The sequence below is a fragment of the Mustela nigripes genome, chromosome 8 (assembly GCF_022355385.1).
Source record: "Mustela nigripes isolate SB6536 chromosome 8, MUSNIG.SB6536, whole genome shotgun sequence".
In the NCBI taxonomy this organism is placed as follows: domain Eukaryota; kingdom Metazoa; phylum Chordata; class Mammalia; order Carnivora; family Mustelidae; genus Mustela; species Mustela nigripes.
The window spans coordinates 30,438,954-30,466,729 of NC_081564.1; the positions used below are offsets into that span (position 1 = coordinate 30,438,954).

The window sequence follows — 27,776 nt, forward strand, 5'->3', positions numbered from 1 at the left end:
TTGCTGACTGGCTCTCCAGGCCCAGGAGTGCTCTTCACCTCTAGCAAGACAAAAAGGAGGAAGATTAACAAAAAAGATACAGAATTTAACCCGTTTAGCAATAAGAATGTTTAAATTACATTCCTGCCCTATTATAAGATATAGCAAAAAATCTGTATTTAAATGACAAAATATATAGTAAAGATTCACACTGTACAGTGAAAGCACTGGGAACAAGAAGTCACAGGGGAATATTAAGTTCAAATTACAAGGGGTATCCAAGAATTGGAGACTTGTTTTCTTGTTGTTGTTTGACAAATGAACTAGGAAAGCATACATCCACATGAGTTTGACCCATTAATTCCAATGCTGTTCCAACCACTCAAAAACCTTTGGAATGGCTCTTCTGGAAACATCCTCAGACCTCATGGGCAAACATGATGCCCACGTATGGGCCTGCTGGCGTGGGCTGAAGTGTGCAAAGGCAGGAAAAATTCATCTAGGGACTAAGTTGTGTAAATGAGGTGAGCCTATGCCTAACAATTGCTTGTTGCCATAGAGCCGTACCAGCATAAACTCACGTATTTCCCCAACAGTCCTCTTAAGTATATACTAGTACCATTATTCTCATGTAATAGATGAGGAAAGGAAGACACAGAGAGATTAAGTTACTCACCCAGTGCCACAAAGGCGGCTATGGCAGAGCTGGGATTTGAACCCAAGTAGTCTGAATCAGAGGCCACATGTGCTTAGGCACACTGCAGTTCTCTATATCTCTACTGCAAAATATATATGGTGTCTTAAGATGATTGCTACTTAGAACCACACTGATTTGGATAACAAAGTTTTAGACACCTCTGGGAAAAAGGGTCATGAATGTGGATGACTCTATTATGGTCAGAATGTGGGTGAAAATAGCTCTTTCCTCCATAGGAGTCCAGTAAGTTCTTAGAATGAGACCCCCTTAAAAGGAGGTCATGAATCTAGCCACGATCTCCATTGGTGGGCTTTACATCCTCATCGTCTGAGAGTTAACAGGACCCATCTTATAGATAGATAAGACACACCAAACAGCCAAAACAATCTGGAGAAAGAATAAGCTAGAAGCATTATGCACCCTGATTTCAAACCGTATTAGAAAGCTTTAGTAATTAATACATATGGTATTGACATAAAAATAGACACATAGATCAATGGGGAATACGAATATAAATAGAACAGGGAGTCTAGAAATAAACACAAGCACTGTCAATTAAGATACAATATTAGGGGTGCCTGGGTGGCTCTGTGGGTTAAAGTCTCTGCCTTCTGCTCAGGTCATGATCTCAGGATCCTGAAATGGAGCCCGTATCCGTCTCTCTGCTCAGCAGGGAGCCTTCTGCCCCCCCCCACCCTCTTCCTACTTGTGCTGTCAAATAAATAAATAAATAAAACTTTTTAAAATAGATATAACATTAATATGGTCAATTAATATACAATGAAGGAGCCAAGAATATACAATGGGGGAAAAGACAATTTCTATAATAAACAGTGTTGAGAAAACCAGACATCCACTTGTCAAAAAATGAAACTGGACCACTATCTTATACCATGAACAAAAAATAAATGGATTCAAAATGGATTCAAGACTTGAATATAAGACCTGAAACCATAAAACTATAAGAAAACATAGGTGGGAATCTCCTTGACGTAGGTCTCGGTGATGATTTTTTTTTTTAACATGACACCAAAAGTTAAAGTAACAAAAGCAAAAATAAACAAGTGGAACTATACCAAACTAAGAAGTTTCTGTACAGCAAAGGAAACCATCAGCAAAACAAAAAGGTAACCTACTGAATGGTAAAAAGTATTTGTAAATCATATATCTGCTGAGGGGCTGTCATCCAAAATATATATGGAACTCATACAACTCAATAGCAAAAGAATAAACAATCCTCTTTAAAAATGGACTGAAGATCTGAACATTTTCCCAAAGACTTACAGATGGAAAATACACATAACAAAGATGGTCTCCATCATCAATCACCAGACAAATGCAAATAAAAGCCCCAATGAGACATCACCTCCCCCATTTGAACAGCTATTATCAAAAAGATAAAAATAACAATTGTTGGTGAGGATGTGAGGAAAAGGATCCCTGATGCGTTGTTGGTGGGAATGTAAATTGGTGCAGTCACTACGGGAAACCGAACGAAGGTCCCTCAAAAAAATTAAAAACAGAACTACCACTACGATCCAGCAATTCCATGTCTGGATATTTATGCGAAGAAAACAAAAACACTGATTTGAAAAGCTCCCTACATCATGCTCACTGAAGCAGCATTTTTTTTTTTAAAGATTTTATTTATTTATTTGACAGAGAGAGATCACAAGTAGGCAGAGAGGCAGCCAGAGAGAGAGAGAGAGAGAGAGAGAGAGAGAAGCAGGCTCCCTGCTGAGTAGAGAGCCTGATGCGGGACTCGATCCCAGGACACTGAGATCATGACCTGAGCCAAAGGCAGCGGCTTAACCCACTGAGCCACCCAGGCGCCCCTCATTGCAGCATTATTTACAACAAGGAAGATATGGAAACAACCTGCGTGTCCACTGATGGGTAAATAGATAAAGAAATTGTAAAACACACATACATACACACGAAATTAGCCATAAAGAAGATTGAAACCTGCCATTTGTGGCAACACAAATGGACCTCAGGGGTGTCATGCTAAGTGAAATAAGTCAGAAAAAGACAAACATTGTATGATCTGTCTTACATGTGGAATCTTAAAACCAAAACCCCAAACCCCACACGTTCATAGATATAGAGAACAGACTTGTGGTTGTCAGAAGGTAGGGGTGAAGTGAGTGAACTCTTGATTAAAAAAAAAAAAAAAAAAAAAGATTTATTTTCTTGTGGGGCATCTGGGTGGTTCAGTTGGTTAAGAGTCTGCCTTCGGCTCAGGTCATGATCCCGGGGTCCTGGGATCCAGACCTGCCTCGGGTTCCCTGCTCGGCAGGAAGTCTGCTTCTTCCTCTCCCTCGACTCCTCCCTCCTGCTCCTGCCCTCTCTCTCTCTCTCTTTGTCTCAAATAAATAATCTTTAAAAAAAAAAAAACAACAAAACACTTAAAAAGGATTTATTCTTTGAGAGAGAAAGCACACATTTAACCAACTGAACTACCTAGGCACGTTGATGTAGGGTGTTTTTTTGTTTTTTGTTTTTTGTTTTTAGTTTAAATAAAAAGAAGGAAAAAGTCACCTAGTGCAACTTCTTCACTTTTACAACAAATAAATTTCTCAGAGATGTTAACTGACTTTCAAAGTATTTTATATATTGTGGGGGAAAGAGATGGAGGAGAATTAACATAAATGCTGCCTACAAGCATTATACGATTTCTCAGTAAGGCCTCTGGTGAAGAGAAGCAGGAGAAAGAAGGTGTCGCCTTTGGGTTCTGCTCATTTGGCCCTATGGAGACGTCCATTTCTACCACTTCTAGGTGTGCACAGTCTACCCTTGACGTTCCTGACTCAGACTGTCCTTCTCTTTTTTACTCTCCTTTCCTTCCGTAACCATTCATTTCACTCTTTATCTATCTTCCTCTTTTCTTAAATTCCCTTTATTTCGGAGTCTGACATATTGCACTGATGGAGAGAATTTAACAAGATGAGGTTCAAGCTGGGGTCGGTGTGCTGGAAGAGCTGGACAGTTTCTGGTACAATGATGACTCTACCCTGTGCCACATTCTCCTGCCATCATTTCTAGGTTAGGAAACACAATAATGTTTTTCATAACAAACCTTTTCATCTGCCAAGTTTATTATCCCCTTTGTAGCTAAATGACCTACATACTTATTTAAATCTTCAATGTTTTATGAGGAAAAAATATCATGAGAAGCTTGATGATTCACATATCAGTAGTTTTTTTTTTTTTTAGCTTTAAGTAACACAACCATACTTTCACTAACTAAAGCATAAAAGCAAGGAAGCAAAGTGAATACATTTATTGGAAGGCCGCTGAACAGCACTGCTGACTAACCAGGCCTAGGAAAGCCCGGAAGCTGAGCACTGAGGAGTTACATATTGTGGGAATTCCTGTGTTGACTATGTTAGGAGCTGCCATCTATCTAATGCGTCCATTCTATCTGCCTCCAGCGGAAGCTCCTAGAAGAGGGAACCTGATATTTTGGCTTAGCTTGTCTCTGGAGTCCTGTGACTAAAAGCTCACTAGAGTCGAGGAGGGAGGGGGCCTGAAAAGCTCCCACAAAGGCATGGATGCTGGGAAGGAAGCAGAAACAAAAGAAGTCTCCACATCATTATTGGCTATATGATATGCACACACCTTTCTGTCCACAAACACCTTTTGAAATTATTTCAAATATAATGCAAAAAATTTTTTTAAAAGACACTAATCAAGAAACTCCTCCCCACCCACCCCACGCTGTCTGAACTTCATACCCCAGGTTGTCACGTTACTGAATTCCCTATTAATGACAATGAGCACAAAATCCTCTATTAAAATGCAATCACCCCTAGCAAGGCCCTTTCAACCTCCAACTAGACTCTATGAGGGTAAGAGGAGTGGAGCCCAGTGAGGAGGGCAGGAGCAAAGCAGCAGAGCTGGCCCAGTTCCTCCTCTAGACAGGAATGAACTGATACATTATTTCCAGCAAGAGTGGCCACATGGAGACTATCCTTATCTATTCTGAGACAAGGAGTGGACTTTGGGAGCCCCTAGAACTCAGATCCAGGTAATGTCAGACTTTTGCGAAGAGAACGCGAATAACCCTCCAAGGAAGTAGACGACGAGAGTGGGGGTTAAATGGCGGGGCCCAGAAACAAGGCACACACATGAGTTTACAGAGGTAACGCTCTGCTAACTTTAAGGTCTAGCCAAGGGTAGACCAGGCAGGCATAGCACCCAGGGCACCTATACCAAGTTCCTTCTCCTGTTCCAGCCCTTCCTGCAGTCTGCCAAAAGAGCTCCCAGACCTTCAGTTGGATGTCGGGGAGTATTAGTTCTACTTCTGGAATCTTTAGTTCACTTCCAGAATACCTTAAAGTCTAGATCCTTCTTCTCTCTCTGAACCAGAAACGGGCTTTATTTCCATTCCACAATCACTTTGTTCCCACACGAATCCTTCTCTGGGCCCAGGAGGAAAGAAAGAGGACACTGTCTGGTCCCAAAGTACTCTCCTGAGCACAAGGACCCTGCACTTGGCCTCGTGGTGCCCCCTCACTCTTCCATCTGGCCACCCCAGCGAGCTGGGATTTGTTTTCCCACTACTCTGTCTCTTCTAATCTAACACATATTTTTCTGGTAGCTTGTTTTCTGTAGCCGCCTTGACCCACCTCTCCCTTTTGCCCTTTCTCCCTTCTCCAAACTTCTTCATACACAGCTGTTCATACTCCCTGATTCTGCTTCCTCGCCGCCCATCCATACATCCACCCCAGAACCCCCCAGGCCACATCTTGACACCGTCCCCTAAATGGCCTAGTTGCATTGCCCCTTAATACTGAAATTCCACACAGTCCTAAGCCTCTCTTCTCGAGCTATATACCGTCTCTCCATAACTGTGTTCCTTCCCTCTCTTGGCTTCAATTGTTACCCCCCGGTAATGATGATGAAAAATAACCCGAGACACCTCCATGTAAAGATGCTGGAAATACAATGAAGCTGTGTGTGACCCGAGAGAGAAGAAGAACCTCTAATCCTGAAGCTCTTGAAGGCCTGGGTACCCACGGAGTAGACTCTTTTCAGAAAGGCCCAGGGACGGGCTCTACCTCTGATATGCGAGTGGGCTCCGGGTTTGGTCAGGAAGCAGAAGACAAGAGGAAGCACGTAATACTGTGCAGTAATAGAACTGGAGTCTCTGGACAGGCTTTACTGCCTCTAGGAAATAGAACGTGAGGTTCTGAGGAGATGTGTGTGAGTACACACAGGGATACACAAGCCCCCATGAGAAAACTGGAGCCCCAGGGAGAACATAGGGGGTACAGCTTCCGCTCAAAGGAAAGTGTGCGATGGGCCTTTGTTCACCACAGGCTAGGCAGCCACATCATATACAGGGTTCGTGGGTCCTACGGCCTGTTCCATGAGGGAAGCAGGTAAACCCCAGGACAAAACATGTAGTAGGAAGTGGAAGAGACAGAGATGTACAGGGAAAGGCTCCATGAAGGAGGGAGGGGCTCTCTTTCTGAAGAGGTAAGAGACGGGCCAGACCCGTAGGCAGGAAAGAAAGGGCTGGAGCAGGCTGCCCTGTGAGAGAATCATCTGTGAAGAATGTAACTTGTGTTTTTCTCTCAAATTCTGTCAACTGTCTTATTTGGCTTTGAAAGTTTTCCCCTTACTGGCCATCTGCAGCCTTCAGTAAAGCAGGCCCCCTACAGTCTTATGTCAGCGCTAGTGCAGGGTTCAGAGAGCAATGGAGAGCTGGCCTCAAATCCCCCATCCCCTGCCCCCCCCCCCCACACCCACTGAGATAATAGCTGGGCCACAGCTCCGGGTGCAGCTCCGGGGAGGGAGTGGGGCCCTCAGAGTGGAGTGGGACAAAAAGGGAGGTGCTGGGGGCAGAGAAGCAGTGTCCTTGAGCACAGAGAAAGAACGGCTGTGAAACAAGCTCCTTTCCCCAAAAGTGTGGGGACACAGGTGTTTGCTGTGCCAACAGGGCCAACAGTACCATAATCTACAACTGCTGCTTCCCAAATTTCCTTATCTAGCCTCAGAATCATCTCTCACCTCACATCCCTTCTTCACATAGCCACTGCCACTGTCTCCACCACCATGTACACTCGAGCTCTGGCCGGAGAGAACCACCACCCAGGCTCTTCCCACTCATCTCTGGGCTGTCACCCTTCCTGCCAAGTCTTCCTGGGATTCCCTCCTATCCCAGTCACCCCTCACGTGGCCAAGTCCTACTTCTGATCTCTGTTTCGAAGTCATTTCTTATTGAAAACTCTTCCCGGGTGCCCATAATGTGGGGCAGATAACACTATCACACAGCCCATGGGAACGGGTCTCCATGACGATCACGGTTCATGCCCTTGTCCAGGTCCCCTCTTGGGCTTTACGCTCCCTGGGGGCTCAGCTCCTGGCGTGCTCAGAACAGACTGGAAACTCAACAAGAACTGCAGAGGGAATGGATGAGTCTGGTTCCCACTGAGTGGAGCAGCCTCATGAGCAGAGGCTTACCCAGCCAGCATCTTCAGGGGCAGTGTTTCTTTAAAATGGATGAAACAAGCTGATGCCACTTAATTCTTCCATCTATAATTCCTTTCTCAGCGGCGAGACTCTAATATTTTGGTACCTTCACTTGGCAATCATTTCTTTTGAAGGAAGAAACGCAAAGTCTGCCAAGAAGGAAAGGAAAGGAGAGGAGGGAGAGGGAGAGGGGAGAGGGGAGGAGAGCGAAGGAAAGGTGTGACTCTGAGTCACAACTCGGTTTGGGTCATTCTATTCATCTTTGCAAAACACCAAGTTGAGCGAATCCCACCCGAACTGTGCAGTCAGAGGAAAAGCACACAATGGCTTTTATTTTTTTTTAAAGATTTTATTTATTTATTTGACAGAGAGAGATCACAAGTAGGCAGAGAGGCAGGCAGAGAGAGAGAGAGGAGAAAGCAGGCTCTCTGCTGAGCAGAGAGCCCGATGCGGGACTCGATCCCAGGACCCTGAGATCATGACCTGAGCTGAAGGCAGAGGCTTTAACCCACTGAGCCACCCAGGCACCCACACAATGGCTTTTAAAACAATGCAATCTTCAGCACGAAAATAAAATCTAAAAAAATTAAATAAATAAATAAATAAATAAAAATTAAAAATTCCATTCCAGCAGCTAACTTCTGCCACTTGTTGTTGGCAGGCTCTTCTGCTTTTGGGTAAGAACTACACTGATGATGTACAGATCTTCACTGTTTCTTTTTCTGTTTTAACCAGTGCAACCTTCTTTCCACTCTCTGAGGGCTGACAGGGGTTCATAATCTCTCAGCCATACGTCTGACTCTAAGCAACAAGGAATAGGTTCTTTATGCTCAAAAGAGAGTGTGCGCTTCTGAGATAAACAGAAAAAATAAATAAATAAATAAAATTTTAAAAAGCTGGTGAGCCCGGCCCAGGCTATCAAGGGGGAAGGGGAAAGGGAAGACAAAAAACAGTCCCCCAGCTAAGCATTATCTCTGCCCAAGCACAACTTCCTTGTGCCTGACCGCCTCCACCCTCTTGGGGACAGTGCTGCCACGGCAGCCCTGATGAAGTCACTCCCGAGCTAGAAACCTTCGAAGGCACTTCACTCACCACCAGATAAACTCCAAACCCTCATTCGGACTGCCTGCCCCCCTTCCTCACCCTCCTGGTCACAAACCACTTGTGCCTGCACTAATTCCACCTCAATCGCCCTCTCCCTCCGCCTGGACTCTCTCCCTCCCTGGGCTCTGGGCTCAGCCCCTTTTCCCTAAGCCACCCCACGAGCCTACCTACTCTGAACTCCCAGAGAGCCTCACCAGCAGTGCTCAGCACTCAGAGCCTTCTCCTTCACATGGCAGCACTCCTGTCCGTACGTGGTATCACCGCAGAGGAAAGTGGGCTTTTAAACAGTTTCCATATTATAGATGAGGACGGTTTCAGAGAAATGAAACATTTGTGAAGGTGCATACCTGGCCAGGTAGAAGAACCAGCCAGACCCAACGCTTGCATGCCCACCCTCTCTCTGTGTCCTGGTGTGGCCTCACCACTCCAAGACACCATCTTCTGGAGAGAACGAGACATCGGCACCAGTGAGTGACAGGACACAAGGTGGACAGAGGGCTCCAGCAAGGCACTGAGGGACTCCAAGAGAAGGAACAAAGAACAACAAGGATGCGTTTTCCCCATATTGGATTTTACTTGCATTAGTCTGATATCTTCAGCCAACATATTAATATGTGACATTAGAAGACAGTCTGGGCCTCACAACGGCCCCACCCCAAACACAGGAAAGTTGCTCAAACCTGGATAAAGAAACAACAGAGGTATAGACTGTACATTTGGTCCTGTACTGTCACTTCACACATCGCAAACCCACAGAAGTGTAGGACAGGGACAAATTAAATGCCACATCCATCCATATTCCACTCACCCCATTTTGACCTAAAGGTCCCAGTACCTCAGTCAGTACTATTCACATGCAGCCACACGGCTAGGCTGACGTTGTATTTGCCCCCTTGCTCATGTCCACCCTCTGTGAATATGCCAGACACATGAAATAAAGACCACAAGCAGACACAGTGGAGGCCTGGCTCCAGCAGGAGAAGCCTCATCCCAGACAACCTGTCTCTGAGGCCAGACCTGTCTCCAGTCAAGGCCTCGGCAGGCTCCAGGGGACTTCCCGGCACAGCTCCAAGGGCTTCCAGCATGGCAAGGAGGGCATGGAGGGAAACAGGCAACCTGGTCCAGCACTGCCACGTAGGTTCTCTCTTAGCTCTCGGTTGTGTGGGCTGAGGTCACAACTACTGTTTTACAGGGAGAAAAAAAGCTGGGGTCCAGGTTAAGTAACTTGTCCAGATCTCACCCCAAACAAATGGTAGGACTCAGACTAAAATTCAGATCTTATGAGTCTAAGCCCATCTTCTCCTATCCTTACTTGCATCCTTGGCACACAAAACTGACCCTGTGTGTAAAGGATGATCTATATGCTTACAAGAGATATTTTCCAGAATCCTCATGCTCTGGGTCCGAAAGAACCTCCTCTTGCACTAGGAACTAGTTGCCCAATGTCTAAGCACTGAATGGACCATCAGGAGGCAAGAGCAAACCAGCAACGTGAGCTAGGCAGATCTTTCTTCTATTCTAGAACATTAGCCAGCATATCTAAATAAATGGGAAATTTCTTGTTCATTTTACATTTTTAAAAGGAAAAAAAGATTTTGTTAGAAACAAGGTTTGCATTGAAAATATACCAGCTGGACTGCTGAACAGTATCGGTGCTGCCCTGGGCTACTACAGAAGAAACACAGGCATTCCTGTGCTTCTGCACTTGCTTCCTTACAGCCCCCTAAAAGGCCATCCCAGGGACAAGACACACTTCTGTGTGGTCTCACTGAGCCTAAAGTTAGAGAAGGAAAGCAAGCCCATGTGAGCCCATGTAGTGGATGCCACAGTTTACAGACAGGCTATGATTTTATCATTATTATGTCCAAAAAACTGTCCTTAGAGGCCAAGTTTTCTTCAATATACACCTATAACATGCATCTCTCCATGAACTAAACCACCTCTCCAAGCAGCATTTGGGTCATAGGTCTCTATGATGATGATAAGCTGGAAGGGAAACACTTCCTAACAAAGGCTGGTCTTGACCATATTCTAGGCACAGCCCAGTCATTTGTGCTCATTATTTGTGCTGAAGTTACAGGTTCTAATCTCAGCTACTCGTCTCATCAGGGGTGCTATCTTCAATCAACCTGTGCCTATTTTTGCCCACCTGTCAAAAGCACTTCATAATAGCAACTATTTCATAGAATGGTTTGGAGTCTTGAATATGATTATACAGCTAAAGTGCTTAGAATATGGCTTGGCACAGAGAAATACTCAATTGCTATCATCCTGAGGAAGTAGAGATAAGGAAACTTAGGCTTACATTCATGGCATACTTAGTCAAGACTGGATGAGTGGAGAAAGCAATCCGTAAAGGTCGAGGCTGATTGTTTCATACACAGGAAAAGGGGCCAATAGTTTACATGGTGAAGGCAACTCAGGATAGGAATGGTGAGCAGGGTGCGTAGTACTAGTGCGGTTTGTATGCTCCCACCTGAAAAATGGTACTTACTCCCTGATACAAGCATAGGCCCAGGTACAGGCTAAAAGAGGATCACCCCCATAAGGAGAGCTAGAATGGGAAGACACAGGCTATATCTAAAGCCAGGTACATAGAATAGCTGGAATTCCAAGTACAAGCAAGGAAAATGGGTCTAAGAGTCCTCGGCCGAAGTCAAATTCAGGAAACTCAAGAGATATACAGCAGCGGCTGCTGCACGTTGGCGAGAGGCAAAGGCAAGAACCAGGAAGAACTCAAATAAATTACATAAGGAGATGCATGAGGCAAGAGTGGCAGGAGGTCTTAAACAAGCAACAGGAAAGTAGACCTGTACCAATACCTTTCTTTTCAGTGACAGCTGCCTTTTATCTGTGATTTTTCTGGAGTGGGAGCTTCTATCTGGTCAGTCTAGATGCTCTTGAGGTGGTCAGAGCACAGTCTCTCCCCAGTGACTAGGCACCATCACTTTTGCCAGACCACACACGAGAGCCAAGGAGGCCATGCATCAGTTCAAGTCATAAGAGAACCTACAGTGACAAAAGGAGATCCCAAGAAACCACAAGGTTCTAGCCCCGCAAGCCACGGAAAGTAGTCTCCCAGAATCTCCTGGCTTAATCTCAGTCTCCAATCTCACCACTCCTCCCACTCAAGGAGAACCCCCTTCCAGGGCATGTCAGCCAAGAAGCCACCCAGATTGCCAATCTATGTTGAGTACCAGCACAGTGCTGGTGCCCCAAACATCTTTATAAACAACAAGAGATGGGAGAAACTGCATTTATCTTATCTCTTTTCCATAAGCATGCTATGGGTAGTTGGAAGCTGCATTATGACCAGTGTTCTGGACAGGAAGTGAGTCCCAAATAATGAGATCATTGTTAAAATGCCCTCGAGGCAATGGAGTTGCTTACCTGTAGGGCCTTGGTTTTGCTGTGTGGGATCCACATGCTTATAGCCAGCAGCACAGAGGCTGTGTGGGGTACCAGCTGGCCACCTGAATGCAAACTCTCCCGCGATGGGCACCGAACCAACATTAATGGGGTACGAGCTCACCAGCATGCCCAACTGTGGGTGTACCCACTTCGCCCCAAATCTGCCCTTAAGCCGAATAAGACCCTTGCTCTTCCTCACACACATGACTATTTCCACCTTCCCATGCATTCTTTCTGCTTCTTTTCCTCTCCATCAAACCCTGCTCAAATCTGAGCTCCTCTGATAAGCTCAACAGTATTGGTTTTTTTTCCCCTTACATGTCTATTTTTACTGTGCATAAATATAAATAATATAAAAATTACTACTTTAACCATTTTTAGGTGTACAGTGTCGGAGGCAGGCCCCTGGCCAGGGCGGCCTCCGCCATTAAAAGATGGCGCCTGGCTAGTTGCCAGGTTAGGATTGCCTCGTGAGACTAAGCAAAACGCCCAAAGAGGAAGTAAACAGCATTGGTTGCTAGCGAAGTTGTTCGTTTAGGTGCACAGCCTGATTTGCTCCCTGCTGTACCCTGCTCGCTGATTGGTCATGTAAGCGTATATAAGTGTGTAGGCTTGTGGAAATAAAGAGAGAGAAGACAGAGAAGATGCATCCGAACCAGGGCGTCTTGTCGTCCTTGTGGGGCGAGGGCGATAAATGGCGCCGGCACCCGGGAACTAAATAAAGGAATCTTGCAAAGTAATCCCCAGGAAAGCGGGGAGTAAAGGTCCGCAGGTAAGCGGGGACATTAGCCACGTTCAAAAGTGGGAATTCCGCGGTAAAGCGGGGAGTAAAAAATAGAAAAACCTTGCAAGGGAGAAGTCCGCAGGTAAGTGGGGTAAAACCACGGCAAAGGTGGTGGGAAACTTGTACAAGACCGCAACAAGAAGCGGGGCGGCCATAGAGCCGGGATTTTCTTATCGAAACCGCAGGTAAGCGGGAAAGGGACCACGATCAAAGTGGTGGGAATCTTGTACAAGTTCGCAATAAGAAGCGGGGCGGCCTTAGAGCCAGGATTTAGCGGCGAGTCTTTAACGTCCGCGTCTGCTATCTGTGTGTTCATAATGGGATCTGAAGTATCTAAAGTGCGGTTGGAAGGGTCTTTAGAAGACCTGCTGAAAGCCAATGGAACTCCACTAAAAGCAAAAACTGCTCGGGCCTTTTTGAATACAGTGGAAAAGGTGGCTCCATGGTTCCTAGATGAAGGCTTGCTAAACATACCTCAATGGGACCACTTAGGGGAGGATTTGAAGAAACAGGATGCTTTAACTCTTCGCCTCAAATTTAACATAACAAAAGCACAGGCATGGGACATAGTAGTCTCCTGCAGAAATTGCGTGATCTTACTACCTGCACCATCCTTGGGAGTTAATCCTAAGGGTTTGTTACCTAATCATATATGGCAAATGGATGTCACACATGTTTCAGAATTTGGAAAGTTAAGATATGTTCATGTCTGTAGATACCTGCTCTGGAATAATTTTCGCCTCAGTGCATACGGGGGAAAAATCCAGAGATGTTATTGCCCATTGCCTACAGGCTTTTGCGGCGTGGGGAAAGCCACGCCAATTAAAGACAGATAATGGTCCAGCCTATAGCCCACAATCCTTTAAAGCCTTCCTACAACAACCTGACATTGACTCGATACATGGAATACCCTATAACCCACAAGGACAAGGTGTTGTGGAGCGTGCGCATCTTACAATAAAAAAATGCGCTTTATAAACAAAAAGGGGGAATAGGGGACACCTTCAGGTCCCCTAAAGATAAGCTCAACACCATTCTCTTTATTTTGAATTTTTTAACGTTGGACAAAACGGGTAAATCAGCTGCAGACAGCCATGCAAGTGATGCTGCTGCTTCCCCTAAGCCTTTAGTACTTTGGAAGGACATCCTCACAGGAAAGTGGAATGGACCAGATCCAGTGTTAGTATGGAGTAGGGGGTCTGTATGTGTTTTTCCACAGGAAAAGGAGGCTCCAATTTGGATCCCAGAGCGGCTGGTGCGTGCAGCCTTGCCTCCAAACACTAGTCATGATGCTGAAGATGCTGATGATAATTCTAGGAATGCTACACCTCCTGCGGCAGACTCAAGCCAGAGAGCTGTGAGCAGTGGTTAAAGCATGGTCATATCCTTTACCAGTGACTAACTCTTCTCTCATATTCCCTCCTCTCCCATTGATGCATGGCAGGTCTGTAACTTGCTAGGAGCATGTACTGATATCTCAGCAGTGTCCATGTTAAAGGGTGGCAAATTCCTCGACTGTTCTTATATGCGTCTGGCCACCATTCCTTTTCCTCGTAACAAATGCTAGCGAGCTGAATGATATGTTGAATTGCACTAAGAATTGCTATCTTTCCCAGTGCTGGAATGTCATGGCCTTCAAGCTGGCTGTGATTATGCGTATCCCTACCCATGTTCCTATCCCAGTTTCTATTCCAGAGGACAAGTTACCGGTGGTGCTATCCAGAAAGAAGAGAGATTTTGGTATCACAGCCACCGTTGTGATAGCATTGTCTATATCTACAGCAGCTGCCACGGCAGCAGCAGTCTCGCTTGCTGCAACTATACCCACTGCGGAAGCTGTGAACACCTTGCAGAAGGAACAGCGGCTGCCCTTCAAACACAGACTCAGATCAATGCACATCTGCAAGCAGGAATCCTGATAGTCAACCAGAGAGTGGATTTGGTTCAAGAACAAGTGGACATATGGGGGGCCCTATTGGGACTGGGATGTATAGTAACCTTCCCGGCAATTTGTGTAACTCCCATAGCCTATACTAATATGAGTGACTTACAGAATGTCTCCCGACAGCTCTCCCAATACTTGCGGGGGAATTAGTCCGCAGAATTCAAAAACTATACTCAGCACCTGCTACTAGGCATAACAAGGATAAATAACACCAGAGGTGAGCTTGCAACCCTCCCAGAGATAATCAAAACATTGCAAGATGTGTTAACCTTTACGAAACAATGGGCTAGCGTAATTGGTCTGATGACAATCCTCATAGTGGGCTTGATTCTGCTAGTAAGGAAACTGCAAATTTGGAGGCGACAGCAACATAGGCAACAGCAAGCCACGGTGCAGGCCTTGTTAGCCATCGAGGCTGGAACATCCCCCCAAGTGTGGCTAAGTATGCTGGATCGGTAGTCAACGACGGGTAAGATTGGTGGGGGAAATATACCAACCTAAGACAGGACGCAGAGCATTGATATCTGCCATCTGATGACGGGTAAGGATATTCCCCGCCACTGACAACCTAAGACAGGCACGACCCCTGCCATAAAAGAAAAAAGGGGGAGATGTCGGAGGCAGGCCCCTGGCCAGGGCGGCCTCCGCCATTAAAGGATGGCGCCTGGCTAGTTGCCAGGTTAGGATTGCCTCGTGAGACTAAGCAGAACGCCCAAAGAGGAAGTAAACAGCATTGGTTGCTAGCGAAGTTGTTCGTTTAGGTGCACAGCCTGATTCGCTCCCTGCTGTACCCTGCTCGCTGATTGGTCATGTAAGCGTATATAAGTGTGTAGGCTTGCGGAAATAGAGAGAAGAGAGAGAAGATGCATCCGAACCAGGGCGTCTTGTCGTCCTTGCGGGGCAAGGGCGATAGTACAGCTCTGTGGCAGGAAGGACATTCATAGTGCTTCACAAGCATCACTGCCATGGTTCATTCTTTTTTTGTTTCTGTAACATCCCAAAAGCAGGATGACATAAAAACTGGTGAGGTTAACAGGCAGACATGTAAAAGTCTGTATTTTCCAAGTTAGAAAAGAGACAACACTCTCTGACAAATGCTTACTGTGTGAGTTCAGTTTCAAGCTTCAAATTCCTCTCGCTCTCTCTTTCTCTCTCATTCTCTCTGTTCTTCATTCCCTGCATTGATTTCTAAAGGAAAAGGCCTGTTTCTCTCTGCTTCCCTGCATGCTTAGGATCCAGCTCAAGCACAGACAAACCTGTGTTTCAACTCTGGCACCACAGCTTGCTAGACAACATGGCTTCAAGTAGCCTGCTCTGGGCCTGTGTTGTTCCCTTACCAATAAACCTGGGATAACACACATACCACCCAGGGCTGTCGTGAAAATTGAATGAGATTGCATATGCAAAAGCACCTGGCAGAGCAGACAATTAATCTTCACTCCTTATGTCAGCTCTGTGAAATGGTGTATCTGCGATCAGGGATAACTAATTCCAAAGGGCAAGGAAACCACCCTTAATTTTCTGAAATTTTACCACAGGGGGAAAAAAAAAAAAAACAAATTTAAATAATAAGACTGGATGGCTTCCTGGCCTCTGAAGTGAAGGAGCCCTGAGCCCAGATGCTACCTGTGGGTATGCAGGACCACGCACGGTCATCCTGGATCTGGAACCAAGAGATGCTTTCCTCACACTGCTCTGAAAACATTCTAAGGTACTGAAGTTGGCTGAGAGGGGAAAATGTCCATGTTACCATATTCACTGTTGGTGCTTAAAATTTGTAAATAGAACCAGAAAAATCCACCCAGATGTCACAAATGTTTATTTTTTAATCCCCCTCTGAGCTATCACATTTGAACATAATGTCCTGAAATAAGCATGTGCAGACCTGTTACTCCAACTTAGACCCTTCAAGGCACACGTCCATGCCTATGAGGACCTCACAGAGCTGCTGCCCTAGAGGCCTCTGGAAAGAAACCACCACTCAGGGTTGCCTCTGAGCAAGCAGGTCGAGTGAGTGGAGTGCAGAGACAGAAACCATAATTGGGTGGAATATAAATGAGGGAGAGAGGAAACCATATGCTGGAGACTTCTAGAAGCAGAGAGGCCAGGGCTTTGAGCAAGAGTCCACAGCCTCTCCAGACCATGCTCCCAGCTCCACAAAAGCAGTGAGGCATCTGCTCTGTACCCGAAATCTAGACCGTGAGCTCCAGGGAGAGAGATCATATCAATCTGTTCTGAACACCTCACAGATGTGGCATGAGCTCCCATCAAATGTTTGCTAAATAAATCCTTGGTTTTTCTCAAGCCTTGACTTGAGAAGGCTTCCTTCTCCCAGTGATGGGAGAAGAAAACCATTAACTGAGCACCAGCTATCTGCTAGGCTTATTTGATACTTCACATATGTTAGTTACTTCATTTAATCTTTATAAAATCCTACTGAGTAGTTCTTATAACCCCCATTTTGGTGTTGTAAAATGTATGGTCCAGAATGTTTAGCTAACTCATCAACATCCACTGAACAGGAATTTGGAGGAAAGTACTACCCATCACTGGCTGCTTCTCCCTGGAAATCATGCCTTCTCTGGCCTCTGAGTTCATCCTTCAAGGTTAAGCTCAAGGTAGTCGAAACAAAGGATTCTAAAACCTCTGTACACTAATACAGCAGGAATCTAGGACCCAAGAAAGAAATTCAAGAGGTCATATGTTGAAGCACTCACCTGCTTTCTGCCAAAGTCTTTGATTTCTGCAGAGCTAAACCACTCCTTTTGAGGATAACATAAACATCCAAGTTTCAGAGGTATCGTGGACAAAAGCTAACATTTTTCAAAGAACCTAATGAGATTTGTAGGTCATTTTTGACCTCAGATATTCAAGAACAAGGAATTCAACTTAAACCGGTGCTGATTCCTTATAACCAACATTCAAACCAGCCTTGACTTCTGTGCGTTTATACTAACAGCCAGCAAAGAGTAACCACCATCACTTTGAATCACCCTTTAGGATGCTCTGCTCAAAAATTTAAAAAGCTAGGAAATGGAAGGCTTCAGCAAAATAAAAATATATGTCAGATTAAATAGTAATTTGAATGTTTTTCTTAAAGATTTTATTTATTTATTTTATAGACAGAGATCACAAGTAGGCAGAGAGGCAGGCAGAGAGAGAGGGGGAAGCAGGCTTCGCACCCAGCAGAGAGCCCAATGCGGGGCTCGATCCCAGGACCCCAAGACCATGACCCAAGCCGAAGGCAGAGGCCTCAACCCATTGGGCGGCGACCCAGGGCCCCATTTTGACTTTATAATTCCTATAGTATTTGTTTTGATGTTATAGCTATTTAAAAGCTATCAAAATGAGGAGTTCATAACTATATTTTATTACACATATTTAAATAACCTTAAAATAAATACAACTTCCAGCAACACTGAAATTGTTTCGTGTCCTTATTTAAAATGGGTATATATACTTCTCAGGCATTAGGCTACCATAATGCCTCTAAAAAAGATAATCACATCTATCATAGTAGGAAAATTCTAGAAACAGTGCAGAATAGTTTAGAGGGAAGAAAATGGAGATCCTTTCAGGACTTACTAAACAAAACACCTTAAATTGTGCATTATCTACACATAGAAATAATGTTATTAAATAAGGGTTAGGTTGTAACTGAGGACCAGATGCCAAGCTAAATAGCACAATGTAAAAACCAAGCACATACCCACAATATGTTCTGAATGCTCTCTTAATAAATCCAACTTCCCTCAAGCCAGAGCATGCAAGATTTTACAAAAAGCTATTATTATCAATCATTTCTACATCTATTAAATTGCAAGCAGGAAGATCGTCTGGGCTTCTCCAGTGCACGTCACCGAAGATCTCATGGAACTAATACAGACCCTGACGTCAGAGAAAAATGATAGAAGGATAAAAGTCTAAGGGAGATGGAAAAACATGAGTAAAGGATTGATATATTTAAAAATGTAAAAAAAAAAGAAAAAATAAGTGGTCCAGTTTATCCAGAACTTCAGTCGCAGCAAGAGAATAAAGGAAGAAAACTCTAGGGAACTTTGAACTACAGACTGAGGATTCTAGACTCTTTTTAGGAAGCGAGAAGGAGCCACAGAAAGTTTGGGGGCAAGAGAAGGTATCATTAAAGCTGCACTTTAAGGAATGCTGACAGAACTAGAAAAGGGGGGAATGGAGGCAGGAAGACAGACTGCCTCATTTCCCTTTTCTCATCTGCAACACTTCGCATGTGTCTGGCAAGAGTTCTGTGAACATGGACTCAATAAAAGCTGCCCCAATAGGGGGCTACTTCACTAGCGCCAGAGGACAGCGACACCTCAACGACCGCTAGAAGGAGGGCAACCCCACAGGCTGGCAGCAAGTGCTGTCCTCTGTTTTCCTTTCTTAAAAAGCCCTGGAGGTCTTGTCATTTGGGAAATGCTGCCCATACTCTGCCCATCTGGGACCTTCATAATGCAAGTCTCATGTGAAAGACTTTGAAAAGCTCTATAGTTAAGAAACCACTTTAATTTGTTCTTCCAGAATTTGGCCACGAAAAGTTCTATAGTTAAGAAACCAATTTAATTTCTTCTTCTAGAATTTGGCCATGAATCCCTGCCCCCCCCCCCCCCCCCGCCAAACCACCACCCCTCTAATCATGGAACAACTCTCCTAAAACAAGCATCCTCCAGGCAGGTCTAGAAAGTGTGGACTAAGCTCAGCCAGGGTCAGCACATGGGCAAAACCTCAAAGGGGTCAGTAATAAGCTGTAAGTCGGGTCAGGATCCTTCAGGGCTGTTCAGAGTCCTCTGGTCAAGCCTCCAAGTAAAGCCGCAGAGTCCCAGCACTCTAGCTAGCGTGAAAGAATTCCACGCGGGGAAGTAAGCATCCTGACGGTTCAAGTTAAGTGGTTCTTCCTTTTTGATCATTAGTGGTTAAGAAAACCCAGTCAGCGAAAGCCATACAAGAGCCCTCTTTCGGACACCTGAAGACTATTAAACCAACTTTTGTCCTTCTCCTTTATGAGCGAAGTAACCTGACTGTATTTAACACCTAGGTCTGATTATCCTTTTCACAAGAAAAATGTAAATTCTAGAGGAATTTGGTTCATTATTTAGACACCCAAGGATATATGTTTCTTCTAACCCAGAACGAAATGATTCCAAAAGCCTAAGACACTTAGTTATACAAAACAGTAGTTTAGGGTGGCATTGAGGGTGGGAAAGAGGCAGAAATCTGAAACCAGCGTCTTCTTTAGGATATAACAGTGATAACCCAGGCTGGATGCTCTCCCAGTCATCAGAGAGTACAGTAAACCTCCGATGAAATCTCCATCACTATTAGGATGCTTCATCAGAGAGCTGACCAGCCCAGTCTGGAAGGAGTCCCATTTCTCCCTGCCCAGATGCACTGGGGGCAGGGGGTGTTTTTAATAAGAATCTGATCTTGCTGGAGTCTGTCCATGTACATTACTGCTTCCATGAACTAAAGCCTGGCAGAAAGACTGCCCAAAAGAACAAAAACACCGAATCCGGGACGCTTAAGATTTCACTCGCCCAAATGAGATCTCAACATCGTTGTCCTAGTTCGTGGCACTCAGGTAGCCTTGTAGCGTCATGCTCTGGAGAGCTCCATAAACATGCACTGATCCCATGACATCGGGCAGTGCAGGTAGGCCACTTCATCCCAGCTGAATGGCAGGGACTGGCCACAGCAACTATGAACAGCGACCAGGAAAAAACTGAGCTCAGCACAGTCTTAGAAGCTAGGAACAATCAATCCCTTGGAAAATTCAATCATAAAGCTTAATAAGGTTCACATCTTTGGACTCCATAATTCTGATTCTGGGAACCTAACCTAAGAAAAGGGTCCAAACCATAGGAGAGATTTGGGACAATGGTGTTTGTCAAAGCACTATCTGTAAGGACAAAAGCTGTCAAAAGCTGCAACGTCTAATAAGAGCACAGTTTAAAAATTCAGGTACACATACATAAAAGAATACTATGCAGCAAGTTTAAAACTATTTATAAAGAAAATATTAGGGTGCCTGGATGGCTTAGTTGGCTGTGTCCAACCCTTGATTTCAGCTTGAGCCGTGATCTCAGGGTTGTGAAGTTGAGCCCCAAATCAGGTTCCGTGCTCAGCGGGGATGAGGGGGTGGGTTCTGTTTGGGATTCTCTTCTTCTCCCTCTGCCCCTCCCCCCACTTCTGCATGCTCCATGAATGAATTAATTAATTAATTAATAAAATCTTTTTTTTTAAATGCTCATAATGTAATGTTAGAAGGGAGTGATCAGGTGATAAAACAGAATACATATTATGAACAGTTCTGCAGAAAGAAATTTATCCAGGAAAGAAAAGATTGAAAGGACATAAGCCAGATGTTAACAATGGAAAGCTTCATAAGGCAAGACTGTATATATGGGTAATTACTTTTCTAATTGCAGTTTTTCTGTGCTTTCCAGATTTGCGTATAATGAACAGGTAGTACTTGTAAAGGAGAAAATTAAGGGTTTTTTGTTATAAAATAGTATCTAAATGATTAAAATCATTTCTAAATTATATGTGCTTAGGGGCACCTGGGTGGCTCCGTTGGCTAAGCGTCTGCCTCCAGCTCAGGTCGTGATCCCAGAGTCCTGAGACTGAGCCCCGTATCGGGCTCCCAGCTCAGCAAAGAGCCTAATTCTCCCTCTACCTCTGCCACTCCCCCTGCTTGTGCGCTCTCTCTTTCTCTCTCTCTCCCCATTAAATAAATAAAATCCTTAAAAAAAACCACACACAAACAAATTCTGTGTGCTGAGAAAATTTAAAACAATATATAAATTCCTGTATGCAAGAAAAAAAATCAAAATTAGGAGGATGGATTTGTAATATGTATCCATGTGTGCACACCTACATTCACACATGAAATAAGACGTAAGAGGGGACTTTGAAAAACATGGGCAAATGAGCACTGGCATGGTGAGGAAGTGGCTTCCAAGCTCCCACCAGTCATCACAATAATTGCACACACTCCAAAACAAGCAGTGGGCTTGCCATGCAAACACAGCTTCGCACTGTCTCCCAGGCTTCCCTCCCAGCCAGACTGCAGCCCCTAAGCCCTTCTTTAATAAAAATCCTGAGCCCCCTAGGTCACAGAGGCTAATATCATCAGCAAGAGTATTTAAACATAAAACATAAACTGACAAATCTTTTTAAGTGGAGGTATGGCTGTTGGTTTCAGCTCAGGTCATGATCTCGCTGTTGTGGGATGGAGTCCCACGCTGGGCTCTGGACTCAGCATGGAGTCACTTCAGATTCTCACTCCCTCTCCTGTCCACTTACTTGCCCACCCCCCCTCTCTCAAATAAATAAAATCTTTTAAAAAAATAAATAAATAAATAAAGAATTCAATCACTTCTACTGAGTAAATGGGACCCATCAGTCCCTTTTTTCAATTACAGACTCTCCCAACCCACCCTTCTCCTCTAAACACCACTCCTTGGACAGTGGTGGCTCTCGAAGCTTGCCAGGCTTTCATATGCACTGGGTGCTTGGGCATTGTGTTAGGATCCAAGTTCTGGTTTAGCAGGGTCAGGTGACACAAAGGCTAATTAAATCCCAACCTCTGATGGGAGACCCAGGCAGCGGTAAGCCTCCCTAGGGGACCAGCTTAGTGTAACTGCTGGCTTTGCTGAGTGTGTCCCTGCACCCATAACACCGGCACACTAATAGCGCCTCGGAGTTGTGCTAAAGAGAAGTTAATGCAGATAAAGCACAGGGTAGGTTCTCTAAAACACTGGCCGTGGGTATTATTTTACTACTGCTACCAATATGATTATTATTCAGGTAGGCTGATGCAACTAGGAGGAGGCCAAATTTGTAAGGAAACAGAGTCCCTGGATAAACTCTAAGTTAAAAGAAGTTAAGGAAATATGAGCTGGGAAGGAGCCTTGAGAGGGTGGCTAAGAGCAAATTGGGAGGAGGTGACCAGGGTCCTGTGCACAGCCCACAACCAGGGTAGTAACAGTCGTAATTACAGCTGCCACTTTCTTGGGCCTTCACATTTCAGGCACTGTCCTAACTACTGTGAGTTCTGCAGGCAGAACCCAGGGGTTTCCGTTATTCAGAGTCAACTGCCTCAAGGTCCCAGGCATAAGCCAGCCTGTGATCCTGACAGGGGTGGGCAGAGCAACCCAATAAGTGGTGGGGACCAGAACGAAACTGCATCAAGGGTAAACCATGACAGACCAAGGCCTGTCTCAGGAGAGACTGTGTCTAGAATCCAGTGGAGCACCAGTGGACCCCCCTGATCGGGCCCTCTAAAGGGCTGACTGCAATAAGGCAGGAGTCTCAGGAGCCAGGCAGGAGGAGGCAACAACTACAGGAGCTTCTCACCCCGCCACATCGGCAGTGACACAGCAGGGGAGTGTGGGGACTAGGCCAGTCTACTTGTTGAACCATGGGAACCACATGCTCTTACTCCAGTTCTTTCCATTCCCGCTTCCTCTCAGAATTGCCTTAAGAGCTTCTTTCCATGCACATCCTGGGTGCCTTTCCTCCCCAGCTATCTCCCAGGGAGTGGAGAAGAGCTTGAAGGGCCTGGCCACTTAACAGAGGTGCTTCATGTCACGGCCCTGTGTGCTACCCGTCCACACAGAAGAGTGGAAGGGACATTCTGTGAAGGAGCAGCTCACGTGACTGAAACAGCTGAAGTGTCCCCATTAAGGGAGATAAGAGGGTAGGGTTTCCAGTCAGCCAGGCTGGAAGTCTGAAGATAGTTCTAAAGCACTCAAATTTGTGTGCTCCTCTGAATCTACATTTAAATACTGTTTCATTCATTTTCAAAGGGCTGTGACCACTCTAAGAGGACCTTCCCCAGTACAACCTCCAGGACAAGGGCTCCCATGTTACTGGCAGATACTAACCAAAGCCTGGAAAGCATTAAACTCCATATTCAACATCTCACACAGGTGGTCTCTTTTTCCCTCAGAGCAGCACCACTGAGAACTGAACATGACCATCTTCACTGACAAATAGGCAAAGGGAAACATAAAAGAGCTCAGTGACTGTCCAAGAGCAGAGCTCTAGTCAGAGAAGAAGGCAGAGTCCAATCCAAGTCTGTATGGCCCTCAGCCCAAATTTTCATGATTATCCTACCATCTTTCCTTTATTCTTTTTTTTTTTAATTTTATTTATTTATTTGACAGAGAGAGATCACAAGTAGGCAGAGAGGCAGGCAGAGAGAGAGAGAGAGGGAAGCAGGCTCCCCGTCGAGCAGAGAGCCCGATGTGGGACTCGATCCCAGGACCCTGAGATCATGACCTGAGCCGAAGGCAGCGGCTTAACCCACTGAGCCACCCAGGTGCCCCCCATCTTTCCTTAAAAAAAAAAAAACTAACAAAAACAAACACAAAAACCTCTATGTTGAAATGTTTATTCTGGATTCCATGAGTTTCTTCAACTTCACAGCCCCCATTTTATAAATAAGGAGCCAGAGGCCCAGAATGATTAAGTGCCTCACTGGGATATTAAGTGAATAGAATAAGAAACAAGGACCCAAATTCAAAAGGCCCTGTGTTTCAGGCCATGGCTTTGGGGTATCAGCCAAAGTGATTCCCTGTAAAATGTGACAACCGGAAGCCAGGGTACAAAGCAAGGTCAAAGAGTGATGTGGGGATTCCCCATGAGCTCACTTATCTGAGAAGAACCCCAGCTAGGAGGCCAGTTCAGCAGAACCACCTCCCCACCATCATTTGCACATGAATACACAAGACAAGGAAAGCTAAAGATGGGGAGGGAGAAGTTACTCATCATCAATAACTTTATTCCCTCAGTCTTCCTAGTTCTGTGAAGAAAAACACAGCCCCCTGCCCTGCTCTACAAGTGACATTTCCTTTAAAGAACAATGACTCGCAGGATATTGTGTGCACCACATTACTCGAGGAAAGCAGAATCATAAAATGTCAAATCTTTTTTCAAATTCCAATTTAGAGAGCAGAAAAACATACTATTATTTTGTCAAAATCAGTTACCATGGCAGCCTGAGCCCCTTGGCTCCGTATGGCCTTCAGTTCATAAAGGCAAACGCACGCTCATTTCATAGGGATGTTTGGTATTTTATTACCTCCCAACTCAGAATTGAAACAAAGTTTTAAGTGTGAAGGATTCTCACCTGTGAAAGCATTTGTGGCCTGAAAATCAGCTTCCTGCATACTGCTCCCCAGACAAGCCTGTGCTCCAACTCTTAAGCTATCCTGGCAAGAGGAAACTGCCTGGGCGAGGCCTCAGGTCACTTCCATCTTGGCTTGTCGGAGTCCATCGCTCTGCCCCGTCCGGCTTTTGGTAGCATCTGATGCCCACCTGCCCTGCTCCCAGACCCTGAGAGCGGGCAGTACCTAGGACAGCACCCAGTCCAGCAACGTGCACACTTGGGGCACACAGTCACGTCAGCCGTCCAGCCAGAGTGAAGGCCATGGTGAGCCCAGGAGCAGAGGAAGCTGTCCCGCTGAGACCTGCTTTCCCACCTTACAGTGAAGCCCTCCTCAGCCACTTGGCAGCCAGCATCCTCCACGGGTCTCAGCCGCTCTAAGGGAGCTCAGTATGGTCTGATCTGCTGCTCTCTGTGCTTCGCCTCTCCCCTTGCTGAAATTAAAAAGAAAGAGATCACTTTCCTGATGACTTGCAGGAGTATTCAATTTAGTAGACCCATAAAGATTAAAAAAAAAAAGAGAGAGAGAGAAAGAAAACGCCACTCAGAGTGGTAATCATGGCCATGCTATGGGCACTGGGGGAGCTCTCGGTAGGAAGCAGGTGCAACATCTTTTTCTGAGTGTCTGTGAAGGTGGCAGGGAACAGAGGTGGCTTTTACTTGCACTCCAGAAAAAAGACAGCAGAAGACAGCATTCTCTGCTCTAAACCTCGCTAAAAATGGCTATAAAGGTGACATAACATTCAAATGTCTTCCCCCCAGTCACATAGTTCATAGATACCCTGAAGAAGAAACCCATTTCCCAAGCTTGTTCCTGAGGTGCTCTCCCTGTTTGTGCTCTCTGTCTCTGTGTCAAATAATTTAAAAAACAAAACAAACAAAAAAAAAACTTAAAAAAATGACTCTCAAGGGGGAAGACAAAGGCCTGTAACAATATTTTAAAGAGTAAAAAGGAAAAGCAAATTTAATCTGAAAATTTACATTACATGTTACATAACAATAAAAGCACTTTACAAAATACTTCCCAGATATTTCAGTGTTGTTATATTATATAAGAAGCAACACTAATAACATGAATGTTAGGAGCCCAAAGGATGAGACATTTTAAAAGAGAACCTGAATAGGAATCTCCAGTACTAGAGTAAAGAAAACCTTTTTCCATTATCGTCACTTCACTCTAATCAATTTACATCACTCTTTCGAATATATAACCTTCATTCCTATTTTTCATCATCAAACTAGAGGGAAAAAAAATAATTTAAGAAAACAGCACATAACAGAAAAGTATACTCCGTTAAGCCTTCTTGTTGTAAATATAAAGTAATAGAGGAAAATATCACTAATACAGACTAACTATAAGGAAGACCTTATGTATTAATGAAGGACTATAATTATATTAAGAAATTCAATTGTATTGCCCTCATGTACCTGTAGTATCACAGTTAATTAATAAGGTGTAGCATACCATGAGTACATAAACTTAATGAATAGGTAAAAAACTTATTTAATTAAAAAATCATTTATGCAAATAATGGTTTTGAAGTGCTTGAAAATGCAACAAAACATTTTTTCTCTGAGTTGAAACATTCCACATAAAATGACCAACACACACACTCAGCCTCCTAAAGTCCTACATTAACTTCTAAAGTAAACCTAATCACGTGTATGATACCTTTCAATTTTAGGAAATGAAATTGCCATAAAAAAACAAAACCCTGGGGCGCCTGGGTGGCTCAGTGGGTTAAGCCGCTGCCTTCGGCTCAGGTCATGATCTCAGGGTCCTGGGATCGAGTCCCGCATCGGGCTCTCTGCTCGGCTTCCCTCCCTCTCTCTCTCTGCCTGCCTCTCCATCTACTTGTGATTTCTCTCTGTCAAATAAATAAATAAAATCTTTAAAAAAAAAAAAAACCCACTTGCTCTATAACACCTTGATTTTCTTTGCCCTTTGCTATGGTGCTTTCGAGGTACAGAAATGTTAGACTTTATTTGTTCTAAACTTTATTTGTTTCTAAACTCAGAGACGATCTGAAGTGTGAGAAGGTGTGTGTTGTTGCTTTACTCTGGGCTATTTTACCTTGTTTCATTGAAAAAAGTACGGTTACCTCACTTTATATTTTTAAAGATCTTATTCATTTATTTGTCCAAGAAGAGAGAGAGAGACAGAGCACAAGCAGGGGGAATGGCACACGGAAGGAGAAGCAGGCTCCCTGCTGATCAAGGAGCCCAATGCTGAACTTGATCTTGGATCATGATGTGAGCTGAAGGCAGGCATTTAACCAACTGAGCCACCCATTTAGTACTGCTCTCTTACTTTAAAAAAAAAAAAAAAAAACAAGCTATCCTATATCACATTTCAAATGGCCATGGGAAAGACTAAGGCAAATGTGGAGAGAAATAGAACAAACATATTTTTTTTCTTTTCTTTCTTTTACCATATTTATCACATTCACCAATTCTTAAGTTCTTCTAAAAGAGAAGTATGGTGACAGGTATGTAGCAGCTCACTGTGGGGGGGGGGGGGTGTCCCAGGCATAGCATTGGCATGGATTTTTACGGCATGATGTGTGTGGTTCCCAATAAAGACCAGATGGACACAACTGTATTATCTTACTAAAGAATGAATTTTGTATTCCTGCAAACACTCAGGCTCCAATATAGGCAATTTTTAAATAAAAATTTAACTGTAACTGCCATAAAATGTTTTCTTAGTAGCCACTAACAACACAGATACCTTTTCTAGAAATATACAAGAAAGAGGGGAGGGTACCCAGGACCTGGAGACTATTCTGTTTAGCAGGGGACATCCAAGACAGGGCCAGGAACCCAGCCACACTCAGTAGGAGTCAGATGACCCAACAGGGTAGTGCACAGAGGTGGATGATTAGGACCCAGAAGTAGCAAAGCTTAATTACCAACCAAGTTCCACAGCTTGATAACCAACCAAGAATCAGCAACAAGGCAGAGAACAGAACAAATGGTACCTCATCCACTTTTCCCATCTAACCCTCTCCTAGGGCTCTTGCTCATGATTCTACTCACCTTCCAGTCTCAGCTCAAATGACCCTCATCAGAGAGGCTCCTTTGATCGTCCCCCAGACTAACTTCAGAGCCTGGCCACCCCGCTTCCCGGCACTTGCCATGGTCATGGCCACATGCAGGGCTACTGATCTCTTAGCCCCCCATCTCTCCT

General features: G+C 44.7%; 1 protein-coding gene across 3 annotated transcripts in view; it reads right to left on the reverse strand.

The window, feature by feature from the left end:
* The window catches only part of LDLRAD4 (low density lipoprotein receptor class A domain containing 4), a 368,881-nt gene that overhangs the window by 237,506 nt on the left and 103,599 nt on the right, over nt 1-27,776 (reverse strand). For 2 of the 3 annotated variants that reach the window (XM_059409129.1, XM_059409130.1), the window contains one exon: nt 24,551-25,020. In XM_059409129.1, coding sequence (XP_059265112.1) covers nt 24,551-24,590 — 40 coding nt within the window. In that variant the 5' untranslated portion in view covers nt 24,591-25,020. The remainder of the gene's footprint in view (nt 1-24,550; nt 25,021-27,776) is intronic. The other variant, XM_059409132.1, reaches the window with a different exon arrangement.